At 35.6% G+C, this 26,105-nt stretch overlaps 1 protein-coding gene across 3 annotated transcripts in view; it reads right to left on the reverse strand.

Moving 5' to 3' along the window:
• RELCH (RAB11 binding and LisH domain, coiled-coil and HEAT repeat containing) overlaps nt 1-26,105 on the reverse strand; it is a 122,147-nt gene that overhangs the window by 67,101 nt on the left and 28,941 nt on the right. For 2 of the 3 annotated variants that reach the window (XM_084618704.1, XM_084618703.1), the window contains exons 3-10: nt 19,813-19,884; nt 19,640-19,695; nt 19,412-19,525; nt 15,795-15,995; nt 15,608-15,699; nt 13,387-13,692; nt 6,807-6,882; nt 6,359-6,454 (exon numbers count right to left, since the gene is read on the reverse strand). In XM_084618704.1, coding sequence (XP_084474830.1) covers nt 6,359-6,454; nt 6,807-6,882; nt 13,387-13,692; nt 15,608-15,699; nt 15,795-15,995; nt 19,412-19,525; nt 19,640-19,695; nt 19,813-19,884 — 1,013 coding nt within the window. Of the gene's footprint in view, nt 1-255; nt 378-6,358; nt 6,455-6,806; nt 6,883-13,386; nt 13,693-15,607; nt 15,700-15,794; nt 15,996-19,411; nt 19,526-19,639; nt 19,696-19,812; nt 19,885-26,105 lie in introns of those variants that run through there. The other variant, XM_084618705.1, reaches the window with a different exon arrangement.

Raw genomic sequence — 26,105 nt, forward strand, 5'->3', positions numbered from 1 at the left:
ATCTGTGGAGTTTCCACTCATCTGGCTGATCTAAAGTACCTGGAGAAAAATCTCTGTCTAAAGCTTCCTTTAAAAAAAATTTTTTTTTTAAATTAACTGAAAAATTTGATAAAAATAATCATTTATAAACTCAATGGGTATCACAGGATAAAACCTAGATTAATATACACCTAGATATTAACTTTCTCTTGTATGGAAGACTGATGAGGAACCTAAAACCATTGACATGGGGCAGATACAAGGCTAATTCTTTACCTTGCAGAAAGCTGGTTATTATAGCAGATGGAATTAGTTGTGTTTCCTTGTCCATTGGTCACATTCTTTCGTGCATACTATGGGAGAATCGAGCGTTCTCTGCATCGTTGAATCAGTGCTTCTATACTTCCTTCTATTAAGGGGAGTGGAGAAACAGTGAGAAATCTTCTTGAGTAGTGGTGTCTTATCGTGTTTTCCCATATAATTAATGAAGGGAGACGAGTGGGAGGGTACAAGTGGAGCTAAGAGGTGATTTCCTGTGGGGGATGTGAGGAGTTAAATAGTTGCTGCATGTGGATAGCACAGGACAAGTGAAGTTTCTCAAAGTCTTGAAAAATGGCTGATTCTTCTCCAGTCAATCAGAAAAGAGAAGGGAGAAAACAGTTGTACAGGAGTGGTTATCCTACAGACAGAAACTTCTTTCTATTACTAGCTCTTATGTTTTGGATGGATATTTATTCAGTAAAGACCATAAGCATCTAAGATTTTTGATTTGCAACAATGGCACAATAAATGTTTTAGAAAATGTTACATTTTCCAAGCAGGAAACACACAAAGCCAAGTTCCCAGGCTACTAATTTCAACAAAAAACGTTAGAGAAAGCTGTTTAGCACTATGGAGACTATATATAGTGCCTAGCATTCAAGGAGAGGGACTTCCAGTGTTATTAAAAATAATTTTTTGCCTTCCTCAGGAAGAAATACCACTTGTGTTGAAAAGATAAAATGCGAGAAGATAGTGATTTTCAAAGATTTTTCTTACTTTCTTCATCTGCTCTATACTTGGGGTCCTCAATGCCCCTGTTCAGCCCTGATAAGTCCCTCCTTTCTGCACTATCTCTGGCTAAAGAGGACTGGATTAAACTTTTATTGATGCCAGTCAACACTACCAGAAGAGGTGGTTTTCAGAAGTGAGACACTTCTCCCTTTAGATTGCTGAGCATACTGTCACTGCCCAACTCCCAAAACAGGTGACATGATGAATGCAAGTGGAAATGTAAAATCACATGTCAGAGGCCTGGTTTTCAATGCTGAGAAAAGGTGTGTTTTTACCAGAGGATAACCTATGCGCATGAGCTATTCCAAAGTAAAAAACACAGTGAAGTCAAGGCACATTAGTTTTATCACAAAGTAAACTAGGTGAGGTCAATGCGATAGTCCCACCAGTGATTGACCTTGCCTAGTTTACCTCATGGTAAAACTAATGTGCCTTGTTTTCAGTGTTTTTACCTCAGGATAGGATGGGAAACATATTTTTTAGATTTCTCTACTCATGTATGTTTACATGCTCAAATGATGTTGTATGCAACTTTTTTGCTGAAACTCCTCCAAAAAAGGGGTAGAGGAAATAAAACCTGCTTGATTGTAATAATCAATTGCAGTGTATGCGACACTACTGCTATCCCATGCTAGTGTTTCACATATATTTCTATCTCTACACCTTTGTATTAGTTTTTCGATGAATGACACCATTTAATCACACATTCAACATGGGGGGAGGTATGTCAAATTATTACATTCCTAATTATGGCTCGTGGGCTGGTAACACGATCCACTAATCCACAGGAAATCTGTCAGGGATGCCACTAGGAGGTTTGCATAATTAAAGAGTGAATGGGGGGAAAAACTGATATAGGATACTTATGACCACTTATTTACATCCTTTATGTGTCGTTTATGCATACAGCTGTGGTAACTAATGAGCAAAATTCAACTTTGCTCAGATTTATTTATGAATATATACATTTCAAAAAGAAAAGATAACCCCATTAAAGGAACAAGTTTCAGAGTTAACATGACATTGAAATGAACTGGGATGCTTCAGACCTCTCAAAGGTCTATTTCGGTCTAAGACAGTTATATTTGATCATATTTACAGGGTGATATTAGGGGATGAGGGAGGCAAGTACATTAAGCAGAGAAGAACCAGTCTACAGGTTGGGAGTTTGACAACCTGGTACTATACTGAAACAAACTCAAATACGTTACATAAATATCAATACATGTATTTCCAGATACATATAATTAAGTCAGCATCTGGGCACATTTGACTATTTTCTGTTATTTAAACTACTCCAAAATTTTAATTTCAGATTTGGGAACCCAAAGTTAGGCACCCACAGCTATATTTATGAATCAAAGTAAGTGGCCAGATTGTCAGGTTAGTGTATTGTATCTGAAAATCTAGCCACTTATTTAGATGCTTAGATTGTTATACCACATTTTGAAAGTTTTAAAACAATACCAATATTTTAATCAGACTTCCAAAACACAGAGATTAGCTTGAAAAAGATATCAACAAGATCTCAGCCCATATGAGTTTTGTTTTTGGAATTAAGTTCCTGAAAAAGGCTGAGAATGAAAAAGTGTCTCAACACATCTGTAAATAGCAGTTTCTACATCTTCATGCAAATCTTTTTAAAATATACAGCATATTTTATGTTATTTTCCCAGATTGTCAAGACTGGCACCCCTTCTACATTGGTTGTTGTGTAAGATCTTAGCATTGCATTTCCTCCCCATTTTCATAAAGAAAAAATAATTAGCAACACCAGAGTTGTATTCTTCAGAAATCAACTTCACACAAGACAGCAACATGCTGTGACAAAATGTGAGAAGTTTCAATAAATCATTGACTGCACTGTCTGTATAACTGTTTTTGCTGCCCTCTGTAGGTTACATGAAACCTTGTTTGAAGAGAATGATTTGCAAAAAGTTGGGCACAGAGGTTTGGTAATTTGAATTAAAAATGTTTGTTTTTAAGAGATAAGGGTAAAAAAGTCAGTGATGAGTCTTCTGTTTTCTTTGAAAGGTAATGAGCTATATCCCTTTCCCTCAATTCTGTACACATTTTATGTACACAGACTTACAGACCACCAAAATCTTTGAAGTTAACCTACAGTTAATAAAACAATGCAGTCTGCTAATTTAAAGGTATGAAGGTTCAAGTACAGCTTATTCATTTTTAATTAAAAAGTTTAAGAGCAGTAAGATCCTGATGCTACAGCCAGAGGGCTTTCTCCTGTCTGCACTCTGCTCAGAGAACTCCCACTGCAGTCAATGGGAGAGCATACACACAGCAATGTCATGATCAGTGCCACAGTTCAACACAGGGAACTATTTATATTTATGTCTTATAAAGGGTGAAAAAAAAATTGAGTTTTGACTAAATCTGCATTAAGTACTTTCTTACTCAAGGGTTTAGAGAGATATCGCTGTTCCCTAGTTATGACTTAGTCAAAGAAATCTCCTTTTGTGGTATTACTGCTAGCCAAATATCAATGCAGTTGAACAGCTGCTAACCAGCTTAAATGTTTCATTAAAATTAATAAAGCCAATCCAAGAAATATCTCCAAACACAGATTATTTCAGGCCCAGTTCCTGCAAGGAATGCCATGTGTCAGGCCCTATACCTGCTCAGAGGTCCTTGCAGAATGAAATCTTGACATCCTAAACATTACATCTCAGCCCAATCAGCATCTGGCTAACAATACTTTGTGTCTGAGTGCAATGCAAGACGAGTGTATTTTCAAGCAATTACCTGTATTTGAAACTTATCTGGAAATCCGCAATTGAAAAAAAAATATGAATAGCAATTTGCAAAATATCAAAATGCAAAGTTTCATTCATTTGAATGGTGTTCAAGTATTTTATCAGTTGTTAAACTTCTGTTTTTATTATCTAGTTGAGCTCATCTTTTAAAAAACGATTTAAAACATAAATTTTGGTGATGTCAGCTATCAACCCAGAATGCTCAAGACTCCCTTAATTTTCCCCTTCCTCTTTATCTTACTTGCCACAAGAGCCTAAATCATAGCCACCAAAGCAGCACAGATAATTTTCTGAAACTATCAATATTACTTCATATCTTAACCATTAGGTCACTGCTAAGTGATTGCCCAGCAAGCAACTGTTGCTACCCTTAGGCACTTCTAACCCAAGCTGATGGAATTAAAATCAAGACCTCATTTTACTACAAAGATTTAAGTGGGCTTCTTAAAGGTATGCCTTGAAATGACTTCTAAAGTTTTGCTAAACTTGAATACGTATCTAAATATTGCCAAATTAGCCAACAAGAACTCAATTTTTGCAAAACAGAATAAAGTACTAATTTTCAATTTGATATTTTGGGCCTTCAGTAGATACCAGGAAGCATAAGACACTAAAAATGCCAAAATTAATATTACTGTATACTTTAAACATGGTTTTGGTTATAACCAACTCATTGTCAAACATTTATAAATTTTATTCTAAACCTTTTTAAATGGTCAATTTTTATTTTGGACAGGGACAATATCTATCTTTGCTTGCAAAGTGTGTAGTACAACAGGACCCTGATTCCATTTAGGGCCTCTGGCCACTACTATAATATTAATATTCATAGGTTTCAGAGTAACAGCCGTGTTAGTCTGTATTCGCAAAAAGAAAAGGAGTACTTGTGGCACCTTAGAGACTAACCAATTTATTTGAGCATGAGCTTTCGTGAAGTGAGCTGTAGCTCACGAAAGCTCATGCTCAAATAAATTGGTTAGTCTCTAAGGTGCCACAAGTACTCCTTTTCTTTTTATTAATATTCATAAAACTATTGATGTTAATCTATATTAATCTTTCCTCTAGATTCCAATCCTAGCTCAGAGAATGCTGCGCTTAAGAAACTATTGTCTTAATACCTATTACAGCAAAAGTTTTAATGAAATATACAGCATAAACTCTCCATGCAATATAGTTACAGTTTTCTTGTAAAGTCTTCTACCATGTTGAAACAGAAGCACTCTGAAGTGATTTTTCTTAATGCAAGAATACATTTAATGATTTATTCCTTTAGATTTTGCAAGAATAAAGTAGGTAGGAAAGAGGCTAAACAGGTCAGAAAAATATTAACGCATTACACCGCTTATGCTACAAGCTGTGAAAAGAAGCTGGAGTACCTGCCAAGCAGAACTGCAAACATCAGAAATTAAGCACTGATCCTGGCACATTCCAAAGACTGATTTTGCAATGGTATTTTAACAGAAGCATCATTATACAGAATATTCAATAAAAAGATTTTCCTGGGATAATTTTTCTGAAACTTTCAGATGCCATGCATGTTGGTATTGCACTGTATCAATCACAGAAAACCACTCAATTTACAGAAACGTATGTCATTCAAGGATCAGTACAAATTTCTTGATTTAAGGATTTTTCGATAAAGCCTTTTATGGGTTTAAGCCAAATGCATTACTATAAACCTACCATACTGTAGGTCCCATAGATAAGGACTGAAACTGAATGTCATTATTGGAATAGTGAACATTCTCCCTCACATTTTAAAAAAGACCAAACCTTACCTCCAAGTAGTAAAAAATCAAACTGACCATCTATTGCTTGACTTTTTTGTAGTTATGATTATGTGTAACATTTACAATGAAGTCATAATGCAAACATCCACATCAGGGTTGTCTATCTTCCTTTACTCTATTTGAGTTTGCCACAGTATCCATGAATATGTAGAACCCCAAGTCTATTTATAGTCAAGATTAATCGTATATCTTCATTTAATTTTAAATTATTATTACAAATTTAAACAAAGTATATGGAAGATTAGTTTAATCTTGAAAAAGACTGAACAGTAATTTCTTCCACATAAAGTTAAATTGTTGAATAATAAATTGAAATGTTTATTCTGTTAAAGTATTTAACATTCCAAATGAACTTGAGTTAATCCTTGCTATCTTTTGATAGACAAAGTAATCCCATACTGTAATATCAGTAGACTTGAATCCCAACTGCTTCAAAAAGAATACTCATTAATAATAGGCCTATCTAATATAAAACATCAAAGTTAGTAACAAACAGATGGACCTACAGTAACAGTTAAGCCTTGCAGAATGCTCATGGGTGTCTTAAGCATAAAAGGAAATATTATGAAACACCATGCAGTTTTACTGAACTCACCTGACAGAGGTGTGAAACCATTCTCTAGGAGCAGAGATGCATGCACAAAAGTAAGAATATGATTGCAAGTAACAGACTTTAAAAAAAATAAAAACACTACAACTTCAAAATGAACAAAATGGCAACATGGTGAAAATAATAAATAGAAAACATTTTTGGATTCTCACCTCTCGTTTTGCAAGCAGCACATTAGGAACAATGTGTGGCAGGCAACGTCCCAGCATTAACATCACACTTTTTTCACTATCTGCAATCCGAGACACCTAAAATCCAATTATTTTTATGAGACGCAGCAACTGAAATGTTTCAGAGTAACAGCTGTGTTAGTCTGAAATGCAAACTTTTTCATTTATTAAAACATTTTTTAGCAGAGACTACACTTTCCAAGAATGATAAAAAATAATCACTAGTGATTGAACATAAATACACCTCAAAATTAGAATCTATTTAAATCTCACCAAATCATACGCCTTGTTTCTTAACTTGGGCACAGGATTATTATGAAATTTATATGTATATGAAGTCTTGTGAAAAGCTAGAGGTATTAGTTGGTTAATGATAGTCAGTCAATGAAGATTAAAAAAGGGTATTCTGTTTACGATAAGGGAAATATACCTCTGATCCCAAACGACTCTCTGCTGACATCCGACAGAAAGATAGTAGTGCTTGATGGAAAGCTGGTGATAACTTCCTGAAATAATTTTGTTAGGAGAAAAGAAAAGAATAGATCAGAGTTGACATTGATGGAATCCTAGTTATTCATTCATATATATATATATATATATAGTGACATCTGAAAAGCTTGTTTTCTGTGTTGCATATGGGCAACTTCAACTTGTTTGAAGTCATATTTGAGCTAGATTTTAACATCAGCAAACCCCTAGTTTTTGTTTTTTTTGTTTAAACTAACTGCCATTTTGGATTGGATTAAAAATGCAGTTTTTCTAATTCACAAGTTATTCCCACAGGGCTCACATTCTTGAAGATAGAGAATGATGATGTTTTGTCCAGACAAAAATATGATTCAAAGAGTGAAGAAAATGAAGTTATGTTAACTCCAGCAGCGCTAGAAAAAAAATACCATCTTTGTAAACTGCCAAATGGCAAGGGAAAAGTACTATTTCTGCCTCAGTTAATTTTCTTGTGCATATTCCTATCCAACAAGCCTCAGAGATATTTTCCATCTTACTGTACGAATAATGCCAACACCAGAGAAGTCAATTACAACCCTTGGCACTAAACTCAAGTAATCTGGAAAAGCCAGCCAGAATTTCCAAGCCAGCCAGTAAATTTCCTACTAATCCTGTGCTAAAAGCAACTTTTAAAGGGAAGAATTTAAAATGAACAATATTTTCCCCTAGAGCATGAAGATAAGATACGCCACAAATTGTCAACAAACGAAATATCCCATCCTGTATAAAAACTTAAAATTGATGGATATCAATCAATTTTAGAGAACTGAAATCTGGTAAACATACATTTATTTAAGCATATATTTGTCCAATAATCCTGAAGTCAACAATATGTGATTATGCTGGAAGGAAAAGCACCTCTAATTTAGACACATTTCTGTACTAGAAGGTCGAGGATAAGCGGGACACTAAAGCGTACTCCTGTTTTCAGCCAAATGCACTGGAGGTGTAACTTGTAAATCAGAGAAGTATGAACACAGGATTAAGTTGTTGCCATCACAGTTTCTTTGTAAGAAGCCTATACCTTCTTGGGTCCAGTGGTTATCTGACAGAGAGTACTGGTGCCTTACAGCTGAACTTCATCTTGCTTTGAATTATTCCGAGATTTAGCATTTTGGCAAACTAGTTTATGCCTACCCAAGCACTTTTCACCTCAACAGAATATAAACAGAAATAAGGTCTTATATTTTCTAGTTGCTAATCTATTCTAAGTGCTCACCCCTACATTCAGTTTGAGCTATGCCTCAAATTATACATCTTCCACCCCATTTTTTTTTTGTATTAACAATTTATTGGTTCAGCGGATTGCTTTTTCTTATGAAAACCGTAACTGTTTTTTGTGCATAACTCACCAAATTTAGAAATTCTTCTGTAATTAAAGTGATGGCAATTTGGTAAGCATCTTCAAAAGACAAGAAGCACTGAGAACGACTATGCATATTTGGTTTGCTGTACACAGTTTAGGATTTAGCATGGGCATAGGGACTAGATGTGGGTTTAGAGAAACTGCTTTACAAGATTTTATGCTATAGGGCTGACAAAAGAAAACCTGCCCCACTTACTCCTATCACTCTTGATCAAGCTGAAGCTTGTACTTTGAGTTTGCTTAAGAGAGACTATCCTGAAGAAACGCCAGGATCTGTAAAATCTTAGAATGAGCTTTATCTTGCACAGGTATTTTAATATAATACATACTGTGGCATACGTGACTTTAATACAATTTTCCTTGAAACTAGAAGAGCTTTCAGTTTTTTCCAATAATTTGTTAGTTTTAGTCAGTCATAGAGGACATCCTATGGGAACAGGATGCAGGCTTAAGCTTTTGGTTGGGAAATTTCTCATTAGACAAGTGGGAGAATGAGGTTTTGGTAAAAGATCTAGGTCTAAAAGCCACGGCCTTCTTGGCCAATGAGTGAATAAAACGGACGCCGTATCACTGACCTTTTTTTAACATTGTTTGGAATTATGAATCTATGAAACTAAACAATAATAATGGGCCTTCTTAGACTTGACTTGCTCTTCTGAACTTTCTCTGATCAGAGAATGATCAAGAAAATGGCAAATAGCTATCACCATCCATTAGGACTGCCATGAGAATTATGAAGACATATGAACACCTTTTGAGAAACCATGAACCCAGAAAGTAGAGCTTTGTAATTATAAAGTGTTCCCACTGATTTATCTTCTTTGATATTTCCTGATCTAGAATGTGAGTATTTATTTTCCTGAAGTCTAGGGACACTGGAAGCGTCCTTGTATTGCCTGCATCATTTTTAAAAACCTGTTAAGTATTCCACAGATTGTTTAATTATACAGTCCATCAGAATACCTGATAGAATGTAAGGATTGACAACCATCCTTGGTTTACAGCACCGCAGAGTATATAAGATATTTAGATAACCATAACACATTGTCAATTACATTTCAAAAAAGGGGTAGTGGACTTCAAGAACTTAAGGATTTTTTTTAATCAGCAACTGAAATTCCTTCCAAAATCAATACAGTTAGCAATTTCCACACACTAGCAGTGAAAGAACGATCAGGAGAATAATATCTAATTCTTCTGATCTGACAATTGCTTAGTTAGGAGGAGTAGATTTCAAACTAATTTAGACTAATTGTTAGAACAGATCCAGCCACCACTGTATGATGGAATTCTCAGAACACTGAATAGCGACCTATTGTAAACAATAAAACTTCCTTTAGCAGTAGGCAATGACTATTCCTTTAACTTCATCTATGTAAAGATAAGTTACTAAGTAACAAGATTTGAAGCTAGCATGTTTTCAATGTATCCTAGCTTTTGGCAAACCTATATTTAACTTTTAGGGTTAATACTCTGGATAATTACTAACTGTTTAAACTCAACATTTATAAAACTGCTCTTTTAAATCTAATTCCATATGATATTTTTAACACCTTTAAAAGACTGACTGATGTTCAGCTGAAATTGCCAGCCAACTTTATTTTAAAAACTATCCATTCTGCTTTTGCCAAGAGAGGATTAAATATTACCTTTAAGTATAAATTATTCTGTTCAGTGCAAAATCAAGTTTGATTTTAGGGCCTGTTCCTGCAATAGGCTCTCCTCAGGAAGACCACTGAAGTCAGTAGGACTCTCTGTGGATTCAGGGCTCTGCCTGACAAAAGTTCTTCAGAACCACGGCCTAAATTAGGACTACAAACCATCTCTATCCATCTGTATTTATTCAGATTGAAAGATGACAGACCAAGGAAGCTAAAGTTCTTCTAAAGCAGGAGCAGGTTTTCTAGTTTCTAGCTTTAAAGTTAATTTGCTACCCTTACCATTGCTAGTGATTTACTTTTGTTCCCTAGAAAGAAAAACATGCCTTCAGGTTTAAGTTTTCCATTGGATGCACATAAGTGTATTCTGAATTGAACTCCACATTCAAAACTTTATTTAAAATAATGCGTGTTTGTATCTAAAACCTATCATTTAAAGGCATTTTAATTTCTGCAAGTTAAGATTATTCTTACTAGAACTTTATAGTAATTTATTAATCTTACATTTTGAAGAATGAATAGATCGGATATTCAAGAAAAATACTAGGAGGCTAGTCAAAATATGAAGCAGCAATTTTTCAAAAAATGGAAGTTATTTCCATTTTACAGGATTCACAATGAATTTGTTTTTTGCAAGAAAAAGTGAAGTGTTTAAAAAAAGTGAGTTCTGCCTCTTTTTGCTTTCATTTTTGGTAAGCTGCAATAAGACAATGTCCAGAGTTCCCCACCTACATTTTCATTTCTCTTTCTTCACTCCAATTTTTCAGAATGTTGACAACTTTTGAGAAGTTAGAGTGGGAAACCTACAGATTAATTTCCCCTGCTGTCAGTAACGTTTTTTGGGAAAAAACTTCCCAGCCATATTCACTCTCAGAAAAAAGGGAAAAACACCTAGAAAATTTCTACTGCATTCTGTGGCAAGAGGAAAAAAAGTAGAGAACAAAAGCTGAATTCCAAAAGTGTTGTTTTTCAAATGAAAATATCAGTTTTGAAATTTTCCATTAAATAGACAGATACAACTGAAAACAGTTTCCCTTGAAAAAAATTGGCTTTCAGCATTTTTCAGTATGAAAATGTTTTGGTTAGAAAATTTTGAGCTGAAATAACTCATAAGGCAATCTTACTCAGAGCTGTTTCTGTATGAGAACAATAACTTTAGAAGTTGTATAAACTCCTTTACTAAGCATTTTTGGACTACAATATTCTTATTGGTTGTATGCATGTTTCTTTCTTTCTCCCAACCACTACAATGCTCAAAAATATCAGTGTGATAAGGATACTTTTTCTGCGATGACTATGAGATTGAAGACCTTGGTCAAAGAAACTAGGACTATAGCTCAGAAAAGTTGCCTCTGGAAACCTTAAAAGTTGGCTTTCCACTAGCTGTCTTCCAGTCATCTGGCAGAGAGGCGGATTTAAGAGACAGGTTACATATCACAGTTAATAGTTCTGTAATTTTGTATCTCAGTTCCTTCAGGACTCTTGGGTGAATACCATCTGGTCCTGGTGATTTACTACTATTTAAATTTATCAATCTGTTCCAAAACCTCCTTTACAACACCTCAATCTGGCACAGTTCCTTAGATGTCAGCTAAAAAGAATGACTCAGGTGTAGCAATTTCCCCCACATCCTCTGCAGTGAAGACCAATGCAAAGAATTAATTTAGCTTTTCTACAATGACCTTGCCTTGCCAACCTGACTGTATGGCAGACTTCCTGCTTCTGACGTACTTACAATTTTTGTTGTCGTTAGTTTGTGCGTCTTTTGCTAGTTGCTCTTCTAATTCTTTTTGGCCTGCCTAAGTATACTTTTATACTCTACTTGCCAGAGTTTATGCTCCTTTCAATTTTCCTCACTAAGATCTGACTTTCAATTTTTAAAGTCTCAATCAGCTTCTTTTACTCTGTTTACCCACTGGGGCGTTTTTCTGGTTCTCTTACTATTTTTTTTTTGTTTGGTTTTGGGTATGCATACTGCTTGAGCCTCTTTTAAAAGTTTCCATGCAGCTTGCAGGCATTTCACTCTTGATTGTTTCCTTTCAAATTTCCATTTAACTAGCCTCCTCATCTTTGTGTAGTTCCCCCTTTGGGAATTAAATACTACTATGGTGGGTTTCTTTCACATTTCACCCCCTACAAAAAAGTTAAATTTTATCACATTATGTTCGCTATTACTGAGCAGTTCAGCTGTATTCACCTCTTGGACCAGATCCTGTGCTCCATTTAGGATTAAAATCAAGAATTTCCTCTCTCCTTCTGAGTTCTAGGACTAGCTGTTCCAATAAGCAGTCATTAGAAATTTTATCTAGTGGCTAGAAATTTTATCTCTGCATCTCACCCTTGAAGTGATGTACCCAGTCAATATGGGGATAGTTGAAATCCCCCATTACTACTGATTTTTCTGTTTTTATAATGTCCCTGAGCATTTCACAATCACCATCCCCACTCTGGTCAAGTGGTCAGCAGTATATTCCTACTGCTATGCTCTTATTCAAGCACGGAATTTCTATCCATGGAGATTCTATGATACAGTTTGACTAATTTAAGATTTTTACAATACTTGACTCTATGCTTTCTTTCACATATAGTGTCGTCTCCGACCAGCATGACCTACTCTGTCATTTGTATATATTTTGTACCCGGCTATTACAGTGTCCTATTGGTTATCATTGTTCCACCAAGTTTCTGTGATGCATATTATATCAATAGCCTAATTTAATATCAGATGGTCATGAATAAGCCAGACTGGAACCAGGTTTTACCCATTACCAGCTGACACAATGTGTCTGCGTATATGCTGACTGTAAAGTCTTATTTAATCTCACATAAGTGAATAGTGCTTTAAGGTTGCATTTTAATACTACGTTTCTAGTGATAAGATCCAAGTCTCAAATCTCCAACAGCTGAATGTCACTGGACTTTTAGGGACATCCTTCCTAAAAGGATAAGACAGTAAAATGCATATATTTCTGACATTTAAATTGTAATTATATAGTTAACATCTTTAGTTATATTAGTTCGCATTTTTCTAAACAATGCCTAAATACCAAACTCCTCCATCTCACTGGAGGAAGAACAGAATAGATTTTATAAAGAGATGGAACATAGGGAAAAAATAGTAACATCCCCTTCCCCTCATTCATTGTTTTGATATCAGTGTTTTCTCCCTACAATTCTGAACTTAGGAGTGGACAGAAGTAAAAAAAATATGTTCTTAATATTTAGTTTTAAAATTGAAAATGTGTAATTTAACATCTTGAGTACAAATGTACTCAATGAACTCACACCCTTCCCAAAATACAAAAGAATTTAGAGAAATTTGTAAAAGCCATCTATTATATTTAAATGAAGGGAATAAAGATTGGAAATTAGGACGCAAGAGGTAGAAAAGCACTAAACTCTGTAGCACTGTGCTTTTAGAAAAAAAAATCTCCCTACCGTGAAAAAAAGCATTTCAGTTTAAAACTTTTATCACTAACCTATTAGGTTTATCAAAGTGTATTGCAGCTTTATTTGATAGAGCACAAGAGGGCAATTTCTCTCTCTCTTTGCTACGGAGAGAATTTAGTGTATCATCTTTAGGTGTCTTTGAATCTGCTTCGGCTGATATGGAAAGGCTTATTTCCTCAGTTTTCCCATGTTTACTGTCATTGTCTGAACTCTTGATATCTAAGTAACGTCCATTGTCCTCTGGAACTGAGAGAGGCACTTGGTCTAAAGAGGAGTGGACTAAGTCACAAACCACTGGAACAGCGAAGTTTTCATTCTTGAAGAAGTCTATTTCACTAAAAGAAGAAAAACAAATGTTACATTGTTGGCAGCTTTTCAAAAGAAGATCTGAATCAGGCAACTGAAATATGAAAATATTGTGGTGTAAATGAACATGCTACGTCAATTCTTTTTTACAACTTCAGTAATGTCTCATCTTGTATCATACGAGATGTGTCGGTGAAAACTCTGACATACTATGCTCTGCTCCTTTCACATGGTACATCTACTGCAGAGAAAAACAAACAAACGCCACCACCCAAGTTTCAGAGCCTAGACCAACTGACTCAGGCTTGTGCTACAGGGTTCAAATACCAGTGCAGATGTTCCCGCTTGGGCTAGGTAAATGCGTCCCCCTGGTGAGGGGAATGCCTCTCAGACCTAGGGGTCCAGCCTGAGTGAGAATGTCTACACTGCTATTTTTAGTCACAAGCCTGAGTCAGCTGATGTGGCCTCAGAGACTCACTGCCACAGTGGTGGTGGGTTTTTTTGCAGTGTAGGTGTACTCTTTTTTGATAAAGAAAAATGAAATGGTGTTGCCAGAAAGATCTTAAAGATGAAAGGGTAGAAAGGTTCAGCTTTGTATGTTTTGGGCTGAACCCAAAGAATTGAACAAACACAAAGTGTCAAGAAGCACAAGTCTGTATGGAGTTAATATTTAAGATGTTTTGGCTCCGAATTAATTTTCAGAGTTCAATATTTAATATACTTTCACCTGCCCTGAAATGGTAACTATAAACTTTGACAAAATGCCTGAGAGGTTATCATCACTTTTTGTATATATAGATACATACTCTGAAAAAATCTTACTGTGTAACTTAAGGGATACTTAAAAGCTGGTGCAAGACTAATACTTTGGTTTTATTTATTTCAAAAGGAGAAAGTTGTTAAAATGAACATCCCCTCAGCAGTGTTTGCAACACAAGTACTGCAGCACTTGGAAACCAAAAGAAATTGATGACAGAAGTGAAACAGACTTCTACAGATTTTCATTTTCCACTCAGAGAGAAATGCAAACACAAACAGTACAACAGTGAAGAGCAAAAAGTATTTAAGTTCATTTTAGTTTCACTGTTTAAACATATTTAAATTAAGGATGTAAGATATTAACCGGTTAACCGATAAGCATCAGTCTTACCAGTAATGTTTTCAGTTAATGTTTAAATGTCTAATATGCGGGGCCGGCAGCTGGTACCCCATTTAAAACGTGGGGGTGCTGCAGCATCCCCCACACCCCTAGCTCCCGTGCTTATGTTGTGAACTCGTCAACGGTTAAACATTTAACTGATACAATTGTAATAATTTAAATGGTTACTTTTTTTAAATGTAATTTACATCCCTAATTTAAATAAGATTCCTTATCTATCTATATTTAAGTCAACCGTGATTGATAAATGCACGTGATAAATTACTACATAGGCTGAACCTCTCTAGTCTGGCAGCCTCGGGACCTGACCGGTGCCAAACAAGTGAATTTGCTGAACCATGGGAGGTCAATATTATAGCGAGCAGGTCTCTTTTTATTTTTATCTCGCCGAGGCGAATAAATGGAAAAAGGCTTACAATGCCGCCTAGCCAAGGCTTACCAGCTCTCTTCATAACAAAGTGTTAGTGTTGTTACAGAATTTTACTGTATTGGCACAAGGAAATAAGTATATAAAGCATAAAAAACAAAATAAAATCATGCCAGACCACGGATGTTGCCGGAGCAGAGAGTGCCGGACTAAAGAGGTTCAACCTGTATGTAACGGGAGCCCTTAAAAAGCTCTATAAATTTGAAATATTCTATTGGTTCTTACAGAATTCCATATATTAAAAGGTAAGATTCTGTCAATTCTAGAGACAATCCCTATGAACAACTAGTGAGGTTTTTTGTTTTAAATATTTTACATATATTCTTATGTAAAACGCTGCAAAATCAAAAATACATACCTCTCAAGTCTTCGGATTTGTTCCATCAAAGACCATTTCTCACTGTTTAATGCATTAATTTGATCTTCTAATTTTTGCACTATTAAGCATTGCTAAATGCAAGATAAAAATAATGAAAACAATTTAGCAAATTCCACTTATGACAGTACATAATAAACCTGCATAAGAGTCGTAAGTATAATCTTACTTCTATTGACTGTGATGCTCCAAATATAGGAACACTCCCTAGTGTAGGAGTGGTAACCTCTGTCTCATCCTCTTCAACACCAACTGCTACATCCACAACATCTCTTGCAGTTACTTGATGGTTTCCGAAGTCACGATAGAGTTGTAACAAGTCTGGAGGCTTTGGAATGTTCAATCCTACATCATCCCACAGTTCAAAATCCTTGAAAAGATTAAAAGCAGAGTCAGAAGCCTATGGCACATTTCTTTTTATTCTTGAATTTTTATTCACTTCATTACATGTATATACCTGCATAAGAACAAGACACATGCCAAAATGTCATGGGTATTTTGGAGAATGCTAGGTGAGCTGCTTATACCCAACTGAAGGGAAAAACAGAAGAAGTCAAAGTTGCTGCTCCAGGGCAGAAAGTAGTATCACCCCAAATAAACTTCTAAGATCTGCATTAGGAAGCCTTCCAAAATGCACATCTGGCAATATTTGTAGTTGTTTCTTTCATAAGTTGTGTGGGTTTTATCAGGTATGCCAGTCAGGCAAATTTTTAGCGTAAAGCAGGCAGCAGGTGGAAGGGTATTTGTACTACTGATGCAGAGGTCTTTTTCCCCTCAAAGTTTAAATAGATAAATAAATAAAATAAATTCCATCTCATAGACACAATAAAATCTGTGTGTATCTGTAAAACAGGGGCCTAAATTTTCAAAAATGCAAAATCACAAAAACTGTGTGCACAAATAATCTATTACTTACATAACTGGTTATTTGAGTGCATATTCCCATTCACTATTGGGTATCATGGGTAGTAGGTCAGGCTTTCCCTTGGGGAGGCAAGGAGGCTCCCTGCCCCACCTGTTTCGGCCAAGGCCTCACCTCCACTTGCTGCTCTCAGCCCCCCGAAGGCCCTGGTTGGGTCAAGCTCTTGGCCACCGCTGGAGCTCCAAACCAGTTCCACCTCCACTCCACCTCTTCTTTTCCTCCACCACACCCACCGCAGCCTCACCCCCTCTCCCTACTGCAGTCCTGAGACTGGAAAAGCTCTGTGCCACGGCTCCGGAACTGCAGTGGGAAGTGAGAGCTCCTCCAGCCCCAGAACTGAGGAAGGAGGGGGAAATTTTTCCAGGGCCCCAAATCCACAACCGCCCCTCCCCCCCCAGCATGAGGTTTGGGGAAGCGTAGCCTCCATCAGTCTCCATTACACGCCACACATGTTGGGCATCAAATCACAGTAACTGTGTACATTTCAAAACCTGGAGACCATTTTATCTTTTTAGACTATCACCTAAAGTTCTCTATTTTCTTGTTTGACTAGTCTGCATTATTTCTATCTCCACTATTAAGTTTGCTCAAAATAACTAACATAAGAAAAGAGAAGAACATGTGTAAGACATTAAAATACATTTGATTATTCAAGTATTGTGCCACTTTGGGTTTGTCTACTCAGCAGCTGGGATTGTGCTCCCCAGGGTAGGGAGATGAGCATGCAAAAGCTCTGTTTGAGCTGGTGTGTTAAAAACAGCAGTGTGGCTGCTGCCGTGACAGCTTGAGCTAGCCACCCAAACTCAAATCTGTCTAAGCCCGAGTATGGACACCTGTAGCTAGCTTAAGCTGCCAACTATGCCACAGTGGCCGCATTGCTACTTTTAGCGTGCCAACTTGAATGGGACTCGTGTATGTCCGTCTAAACATGCTGGGAAGCATGCTCCTAGCAGATGTGCAGATATACTCTTAAAGAACATTTTCAAAGGTATTAAATGCTGACATTTTTGTACAATTCTTTCCCACTGTTCTTCAGGCACACATTTCTTCTTTTATATTAGAGATCTAGGATTTATTTTTTCCACTCTCTGCCTTTGAGGGCAGAATTTGGCCCACAGCTTCTGTTATTGCTGATTATGCATGAGAATCAGAGAATCCAACTTGACTGTCAGAGAATGGGTTGAGTTTGAAGGGCTGGCCATTAGAAATTTTTTCCCCTGTAAACTGAACACATTTGATATATAATGTGAGACATGTGCAACCCAACAATTTAATTTTTATGGAGTCAAACTGAAGAGCAGAAATGCACGTTAAGGACACCACACTTAATGGAGAGCCTCAAAGAATTCTTTTAGAGAGATAAACAGTTCTGTTTCACACTATTTCAACATTACAGAAATTTTCATGTAATATGTGGTAGCATTTAAGTTTTTCCATAAAGATGTGCATTTTGTCCACTGTTATATGGATTTACAAAATATTATCCAATACTATGTGATAGTAATTCCCATCCCTTACTTTATTTTTATTGAACCTTAAAAACAGAGTAAATTCTGAGAGTTAATATTGTACACAGTTTGACTGAGAAATAGGTATTGTATAAATTTATGAAAACTGCTGCACAATATTTTATGCTGAGGAAGGATTGCTTGCTTTACCTTATTTAAACATATTGATAAAATTCATTTGGATTTCTATTTACTCACTTCAAAGTAGCAAGCAGAATATTCTTGATCATTTTCTTGGTATTTGTTCCATGGCATGTAAAATGAAGTTAAATTTTTGAAAAAAACATTGTTTTTTCCCCTATCGGTAAAGCTTCCATTATGGTTCATAACTCCATTATTGAGGGGGTGATTGGCTGGGAAGTATTAAGCAAGTAGAAGAGCTGAACTCTTTCCCTGCATGTTGGTTGTAAGTCTCGGGGACTGTCAACATTAACCCAGAAATGAGCAGATAATCAAACTTTTCTAAAGAAGCTAAACTGAGGGCATCACTACACAAATTTGCAATAGTTACCCTCATGGGCTATTTTTTCCTCCATATATTTACGTCTGATGACAAATGCAGGACAAGTTGTTTAGAAAATTAATTTCTCATTTTACTCTCTATATGCTGTAATTAGAATACACATGAAATTGATACATAAAATGGTTATTGGTAATAAAAACTTTATAATCAATTGAAGGTTTTCAGAAGAAGATAATGTTCAAAATTTTACAACTAAATTCTTCAACACACCTTTTAAGAGTGACATTGTGTGATTGTGTCAGCATACCAGAAAAATATATGGTAGTTTTGCATTTACAAATTACAACTGGATAATGGGATTACCAGAGTATAAAATGCTCTGAAATAATCAAATCATTGGTTCTTCTACAACTACTAGAAGTAGACCAATGACTGACTGTACATGACCAAAACAAGGCTATGAAATCTGAAGTAAAATCTTAATTACTTGTAAAAAGTTAATCTGAACACTGCTGATTAGCGAATGATGCATTTTTTTAGTTAATATGAGTTGATATAGTTCTACCCATTTTTAAGTGCTCTCCAGCCCCTTATTTACATGTTTTGCAAACAGAGCCTATTCTGATGCATTACTTAGTGCTCCTGTACTTTCAATTTATGGCTCGAACCAGCAAAATATTTATGAACATGCTTAATTTTATGCATGTTAGTAGTCCCACAAACTCCACTGGGATTACTCAAATGTATATAATTTAGTGTATGTGTAAGAGTTTGCAAAACCAGAGCTCATTTCAAGAACTACTCTGACTTCAAAAACAAATTTAAAAAAACCCAGATTTGAACATAGGAAGTGCAGGCAAACATTTTTATCAAAAAGATTAACCAAACTTTACCTGATCATCACTTTCATCTGAAAAGGTTATTGAAGTAAGCTTGTAACTATTCTTTAATAAAAATTCATTGACTAGGAAGTTTAGAGCTCTTTTCTCAAGAGGTTTGATTGGCTCCTGGAAAAAAGAAAAAATGAAAACTGTAAATCTTATGCTCACCTTCTTTATGGTTGCTATGCTACAGATGTATATGGATTAAAGTTATTAACTCAATTTCTGTCAACCACCTACCTGAATTTCAGGACTTGATTTATAATTTTTTCGTTCCTGCAAAGGAACTTCATTTTCTGAGAAGAGAAAAAAAAAAAAAATTAACATAAAATTTACTCTTTCATCTGGAAAGAGCTCAGCTACTTCTACATTGTCAAAGTAGAAAGACTAAAGAAAAGGTTTATGTACACCACCTGCAGCCTGAGTCAGGTTGGCTCGGAGGGCCTGAATGGTCTCCTTGGCTTTCCGTAGTTCAAACTCCAGGACTGGACAGGGATTTGGATTAAACACACACAGGCATCCAACCAAGGAAAGGGAAACAAAAATAAAATATAAAAAGCAAGGATGGGTGTAAAAAAAATATACAGTTTGTATTGAACAGAAAACATGCAGTCTTTAAGGAACTCATGGATACATGCAGCAGAGTTGGCCTGAAAGCAAACTGGTGAACATTTTCCATAATCATAGTGGTCTACAGTTAACAAAGCTAGAAGTTCAAGCTGTCTGACAAGGAATCGCTGTAGGTTTTTAATAAAATTACTGTAATATGTATCTTAACTTTGCTTTAAATTGAGGAAAATGTTGTGATGCTTCCACCCTTCCCCTCTCCAAATCCTAGTAACCAATATACTGTGATCTTTTGGGATAAAACAAAGGGGAGAAGTTTTTTAAAAAGCTAGTGTTAGAGCTAGTGGAAGCAGTTTGTGTGGCAAAGCTGAAAACATTTAGAATGCCATGATATTATTGTCCTTTTAAACTATTTAAGGTTGTTTTATATACTAAAGAAACGACACACTATTTTGCTACTTTGAATGAATGCCATGGAAACATCTCAAAGTTTGAATCCCACTGTATTTTTTGCTACGAGACAGTTACCAAAATATCATTTACAACGTTTTTTGTTATAATTCCTATGAGTTTTCTGTTATTTTCTAGAAGTAGACCTGGATCTTTCACTTTAACAAGACTCAGTGAAGCTTCTGCAACAAGTCAAATACATTTAGATATGCATAGCTAAAAGGAAGACCTATATATCTCATTACAGTCCTCAGAGGAAGCTTACAGTACACTCACTCATAAGCAATCTTTCCTCTGAAAGTCTTTACTTATACCACAGTTCTAAAACTGGTCAATTGAACTCAAGTTCAAAACTGGAGATCCAAAGAGTATAATAAAATTTAGCTGTTCAACATCTCCATTATGAATTATCCTAACGATGTTCCAATAAAGTTTACTCTAACAAGTATTTTTTAAATGTGAGTACAGTGCTGCTACCTTGAAAGCAACAAGAATCAGGGTCAGGTATACAATGGCTGCCAATTTAAAATATACTTTGAATCGCTGTAAAAGGATTTAACGACTTTCCGTTTCATAGTCATTTACATTTAAACATTTTGAGGGAACCTATTTAGGGAGTTACCAGCGTCCAGACACCTTACTGATTCAACTCAGCCAGGTATAGAGTATGTGCATTAGTCTGAATACCAAATGTAGGCAATTATACTTAAATACCAAATATTCAGTTGCCTAGAGAAAATGAAGTAGTTCAGTATTTAACTATAAGTGACAAAACTATATACTTAAGTGTTAGCTAAAACTACCTTGGACAGCTGAGATTGTCTAAATTAGTTTAATTTTAATACCGATGTGAAGCTAATGATGTTTTAGCTCTGTCAAATAAGAATGTTTAATATATTCTTTACACAATCATTGCCTGGAAACACTTTACTGGAGTATTCTGAAAGACTATTTTAGATGACAATGTCATGAACTCAGTGTTTCATTTAATTGGCTCTTATTTGTAAGATGTATTATTCAGTTCTGGACAAAAGTGTACAAATAATTCAGTTTCCTGTTGGACTGTCATTAACAAGAGCCTCTTGACTATAAATGAGTGCATGGAAAAAAGATTCACTCAGTTTGCATTTATCCATCAAAACTGAAGTAGTAACTACAGTACATCACATTTACTACATGAAAGTAACTTGTCTGATGCACAGAATTTTACTGCAGCAGTACAAAAGCACAACTGAGGATCTGATGAGAAAGTATGTAAAAGATCTCTTTAGTAGTCAGCAATGCTGATCTGCAAACATTTCTGTGCAACCAAGTTAGAAAACGTTTTTACAGAAAATTACACTTTTATATATAACTGATCATTTTTAGCATTTGCTTAAACATATGAATATCACACAAGTTTATAGTTAGATTCTAAATAGTAATGTGTTGATTTATTCAATTTTGAAAAACGTAAAAACCATGTAACTGATTGAATTCAGATAAAATAATTATTTAACAAAAAGTGAGCATGTATTCATATTTTTAGATCTCTTTAAAATATTATAAATGATAAAAAATAAATTACAGAACAATTGCAGATCAGAAGTGCCCTGCACCAGAATGATATAATGTAAAAGAATATTGGTAAAAAACACAAACTGGAGAAACTCAGGAATCCCAATGAGGAAAACTGAAGCAGAAATAAGAAAGACATATGACTGAAGGCATAGAAAGCCAAAAAACCCATGTCAGACAAACCCATGTCAGACGGCAAGAATTAAAATTTTAGTGAACAATTGCAATGATCCTGAAGGAATAAAAACACAACCATTATGACTTTACCTGCTTGTTCCTAACAAAATGGGTTACTCTGCTGCATGTTTCTCTTTAAACGGCTTAAGATTTTAAATAAGACAAATATCTGAGGAGCACTAGCTCTACAGTATGTCAAACGGCCACATTATATGGCACAAAATAAAACTGACCCTGTTAAGTCTCAGACCTCATTTTTTATTGTGCATAACTCAGCTATTTTTGCTCCCACCAGGCTGACAAAATTTCAGTCTTCAGCAACCTACATTTTTTATTTTTTTTTTTGTTAAGGCAAAAAGCGTACATTTGTCAGCATTTGCTTTCTCTTACTGTTCATGATTTGTAAAATGTTAGTCCAGAATATTGATTAATCTTTAAAAATATCATTCAGAATTAACTTTTTATTTGAGAGACACAATTATGCATATTTCAACAAGCAGCTATATTTCATGATGTCTTGTTACTGCATTCTTTATTATACAACAGTGGCCAGCACTAATGTCAATATACGCTGATAGTTCTAGATGGGGAGATCTTTTAAACTCTATTTAAGAGAAAAATTGCAGTATCATACCGTTACCTGTTAACTTAGCAAATATTGACGACTGTACGGTATCAGTACCTTGTTGTCGGGGAGTTTAATTCCCTTCTGATCTAAGGGCAGCATGTATAAATACCTCCAATGGACTCAGTCCATTGGACTGCTTTAAGCGTCAGGCTTGATGAACCAGCTAACAGGTACAGCCCATTAGGGAACTTGGAGGGAGGACTTATCAAGAGCAATCCAGATAAAGTTGAAGTGTTTGGTGTGAGACAGCTCTCTTAAGGAAGAAATTGAGTTTCCTCCCACCTCTGTGAGGAAAGCAGAGGTTCAGAAGCGGGAGCCCAGAATGTGGCTAATCTCTCTACAAGAGGGCATCATTGAACTTTTCACCATGCCTTAAAATTCAATAGTTTCTGTCGTCTATTTGCCTTCCAAGTAAGGAAGGCAAAACTGCCCAGGCAGAATTTGCTTCAAGAGCCTGGGGTTGCTTGCTCCCTCTACAAGGAAGAAGAGCTCAGATTGCCTTCACTGCCTTAGGAAAGCACTGAGCCTCCATTAGTGAAGTTGAACCTTCCAAATAAGTGACTAAAGGTCTAGGGTCAAGATTTTTAAAAACTATCATTTTCAGTGCCTCAATCTGTGGGTGACTAATCTGAGACACTGTTAAGAGGCTTGATTTTCAGGGTGCGTTGGCTGAACATTTTCTTAAAAACTAGGCTTCTTTAAGAATCTCAAAATCATTAGACACTTGAGACTCTTGACCTTAAGGCTGAGAACTCCAGTTTAAAACACTCTGCAAGTAACAGTCAGACTACCTCTGAGAGGGTAGGGGGACAGGCAGAAGGAATGCAGGGCTATGCTATGTTAGTAATCTTCTCTCTGGATGAAGAAAATAAAGTAGTTGCAATACATATCTGAAATATAACCAGCTTAGTACCTAATTCTTGGAGAGCCACTGGACCAAACACATGCTTGTAAGTAGTACAATTCCCGTTACTTCAGTGAAATTTGTCATATTATATCTCTGAATCAGATTTCAGAGTAACAGCCGTGTTAGTCTGTATTCGCAAAAAGAAAAGGAGTACTTGTGGTACCTTAGAGACTAACCAATTTATTTGAGCATGAGCTTTCGTGAGCTCATGCTCAAATAAATTGGTTAGTCTCTAAGGTGCCACAAGTACTCCTTTTCTTTTTTCTCTGAATCAGAGTTTGTCAGCCTTTTTCCATAGTACTTCACAATTGACAGTGTAAAGGCAATTACTATGTAGGCAAGTGTCTCTATTCCTTTCATACTGTATCTTCAAACACTATGTGTTTGCAGTGTTATTGTAGCTACACTGGTCCCAGGATATTAGAGAGAAAGAGAAGGTGGGTGAGGTTATATCTTTTATCAGACCAACTTCTGTCGCTGAAAGAGACAAGCTTTCAAGCTATATGGAGCTCTTCTTCAGGAGCAGGGAAAGATACTCAGTGTCACAGCTAAATACAAGGTGGAACAGACTGTTTACCATTTCGTCTGTGGTAATGAGTTTTACTGGAACAACCCTATAGATGTGGGGAGGAAGGAAGAACCAGACAGAAAAAAAAGAGTGAAGAATGGAAGAATGGAACTGACAGAGGGGATTGATTTTTTGAGTTAGTTCATATTCATTAATTACACAAGTCAGGGCATCACATGCCTAAAATTGCCAGACCTAGAGCTCTAGCAGGTATAGTTTAGTAGTTATTGGATACATTTTTCAAAGTCCAATTAACATAATTCCAAATCACTACAATATTTCTATACCACAGAGTGAATTTAAGATGGAGCAGAAGCCTCAGTTCTTACATGCCATTCTATTAATACAGGATGCTATAGGTTTTTGATTGCAAGTTTGTATTCTTTATTAGTCTGTAGGAATTAAACCCATTTTCGTTAGCTTATTTTACCATAAATAACGTTAAGAGGAGGAATATTAAACCCCATCATCTCTTCAACATTAACTTTTATTAATTTTTTTCAATTAACACAGCACTTAAAATAAACCATGATTTTAGGTGAAAGAAAAATCAAGTATCCAGTTGAATCAATTTTCCAGCAAAATGGGTCAACTTTTGGCAATTTGCACCTAATACCACAAGCTTTAATGACAAATGAATTTTGGATCACTCTTTTTGGATTGCTTACATATGTATACAGGTAATTTCTGATACCCAGGTCTTGATGTATTATACCAGGGGTTTAAGTAGAAAAATGGATTTTTTTTTTAAGTTGCTGTTTGGTTTGTCAACTATATCCACATATTAGGGCTAATGAATTTTTATGTCTTACATCTTTTTCCCCTCAAAGAGATGAAGATGAAAAAATTTAATCATAGTACAGGTCCTCTTCATCAGATTCCCCATATAAGCTCATATGAGACTCCCCCTCACCATCCCACAGCCATTTTAACTACAGATGGGATCAAATGGACTGGCAAATCTGAAATGCATAAGTCCATTTTCTTTTCTGCTTACACAATTCACAAATGAAGACTGAACATCAATACTGAGATATAAACGGATGCCTTGAACTATTACAATAAGAAGTCTGAAAATAAGGAGAGTGCTTTATATTATGGCAAGAAGAGCAATACAAGGACTTCCGTTTGGCAGGTATCAAATTTTTGCCACTGTATTCTTTGAATATAGTAAAGTGGGTTCTAATAGTGACTAGCCATGGCACAATTCTGATTTTCCAAGCAAATCAGGACCAGTTTATTTTAGCTACTGATGAATACAATGGCTTTCTATCTTTCTTACTGCTTTCAAGTGGCACAACAATAAAATCAGAAATGATGTGTTCTGTCTAGAGAAATCTTTAAAGGGGAGGATAGTAGTATGAAAAAGTAGTTAATTCCAAGAGCTAGGATGAACTATTATCAAAAGGAGCCTTCTATATTAGATTATGTCCTCACTTCTTCCCAAAAGACTGAAATTCAAACTCTTAAGAGCACTATGATATCAAAGTGTCTCCTTAGACAAGAGGAGAAAAAGTGAGAGAAAACAAGAGAAGAATAAGGAAGAGGGATTAAGTTAGTCAAGTTTATTTTGCAAATTTAAAAACAGCTTTAATTTAAATTTAAAAACAGTCTTCGCAACTAAGAGGTACTTTAAGAGCAACAATTGTAGCTCAGTTTTATTTGTTTAAAGGGATACTGAAAATTAAAAAAAAAAAAAAAAAAAAAAGTCCAATGCTGGAAACAGTTCTCCCCTATGTTGGAATAACACTTAAAGACTACTATAAAAGATTGAAAATAATTTTCTTTTTTAGTTTATTCTGTGCATTTCTGACAGAACTGTGCATCACTGTGTAGCTCGAAATCTTGTCTC

This window comes from Lepidochelys olivacea (genome assembly GCF_965140295.1).
Source record: "Lepidochelys olivacea isolate rLepOli2 genome assembly, chromosome: 2".
NCBI classification, from domain to species: Eukaryota; Metazoa; Chordata; order Testudines; family Cheloniidae; genus Lepidochelys; species Lepidochelys olivacea.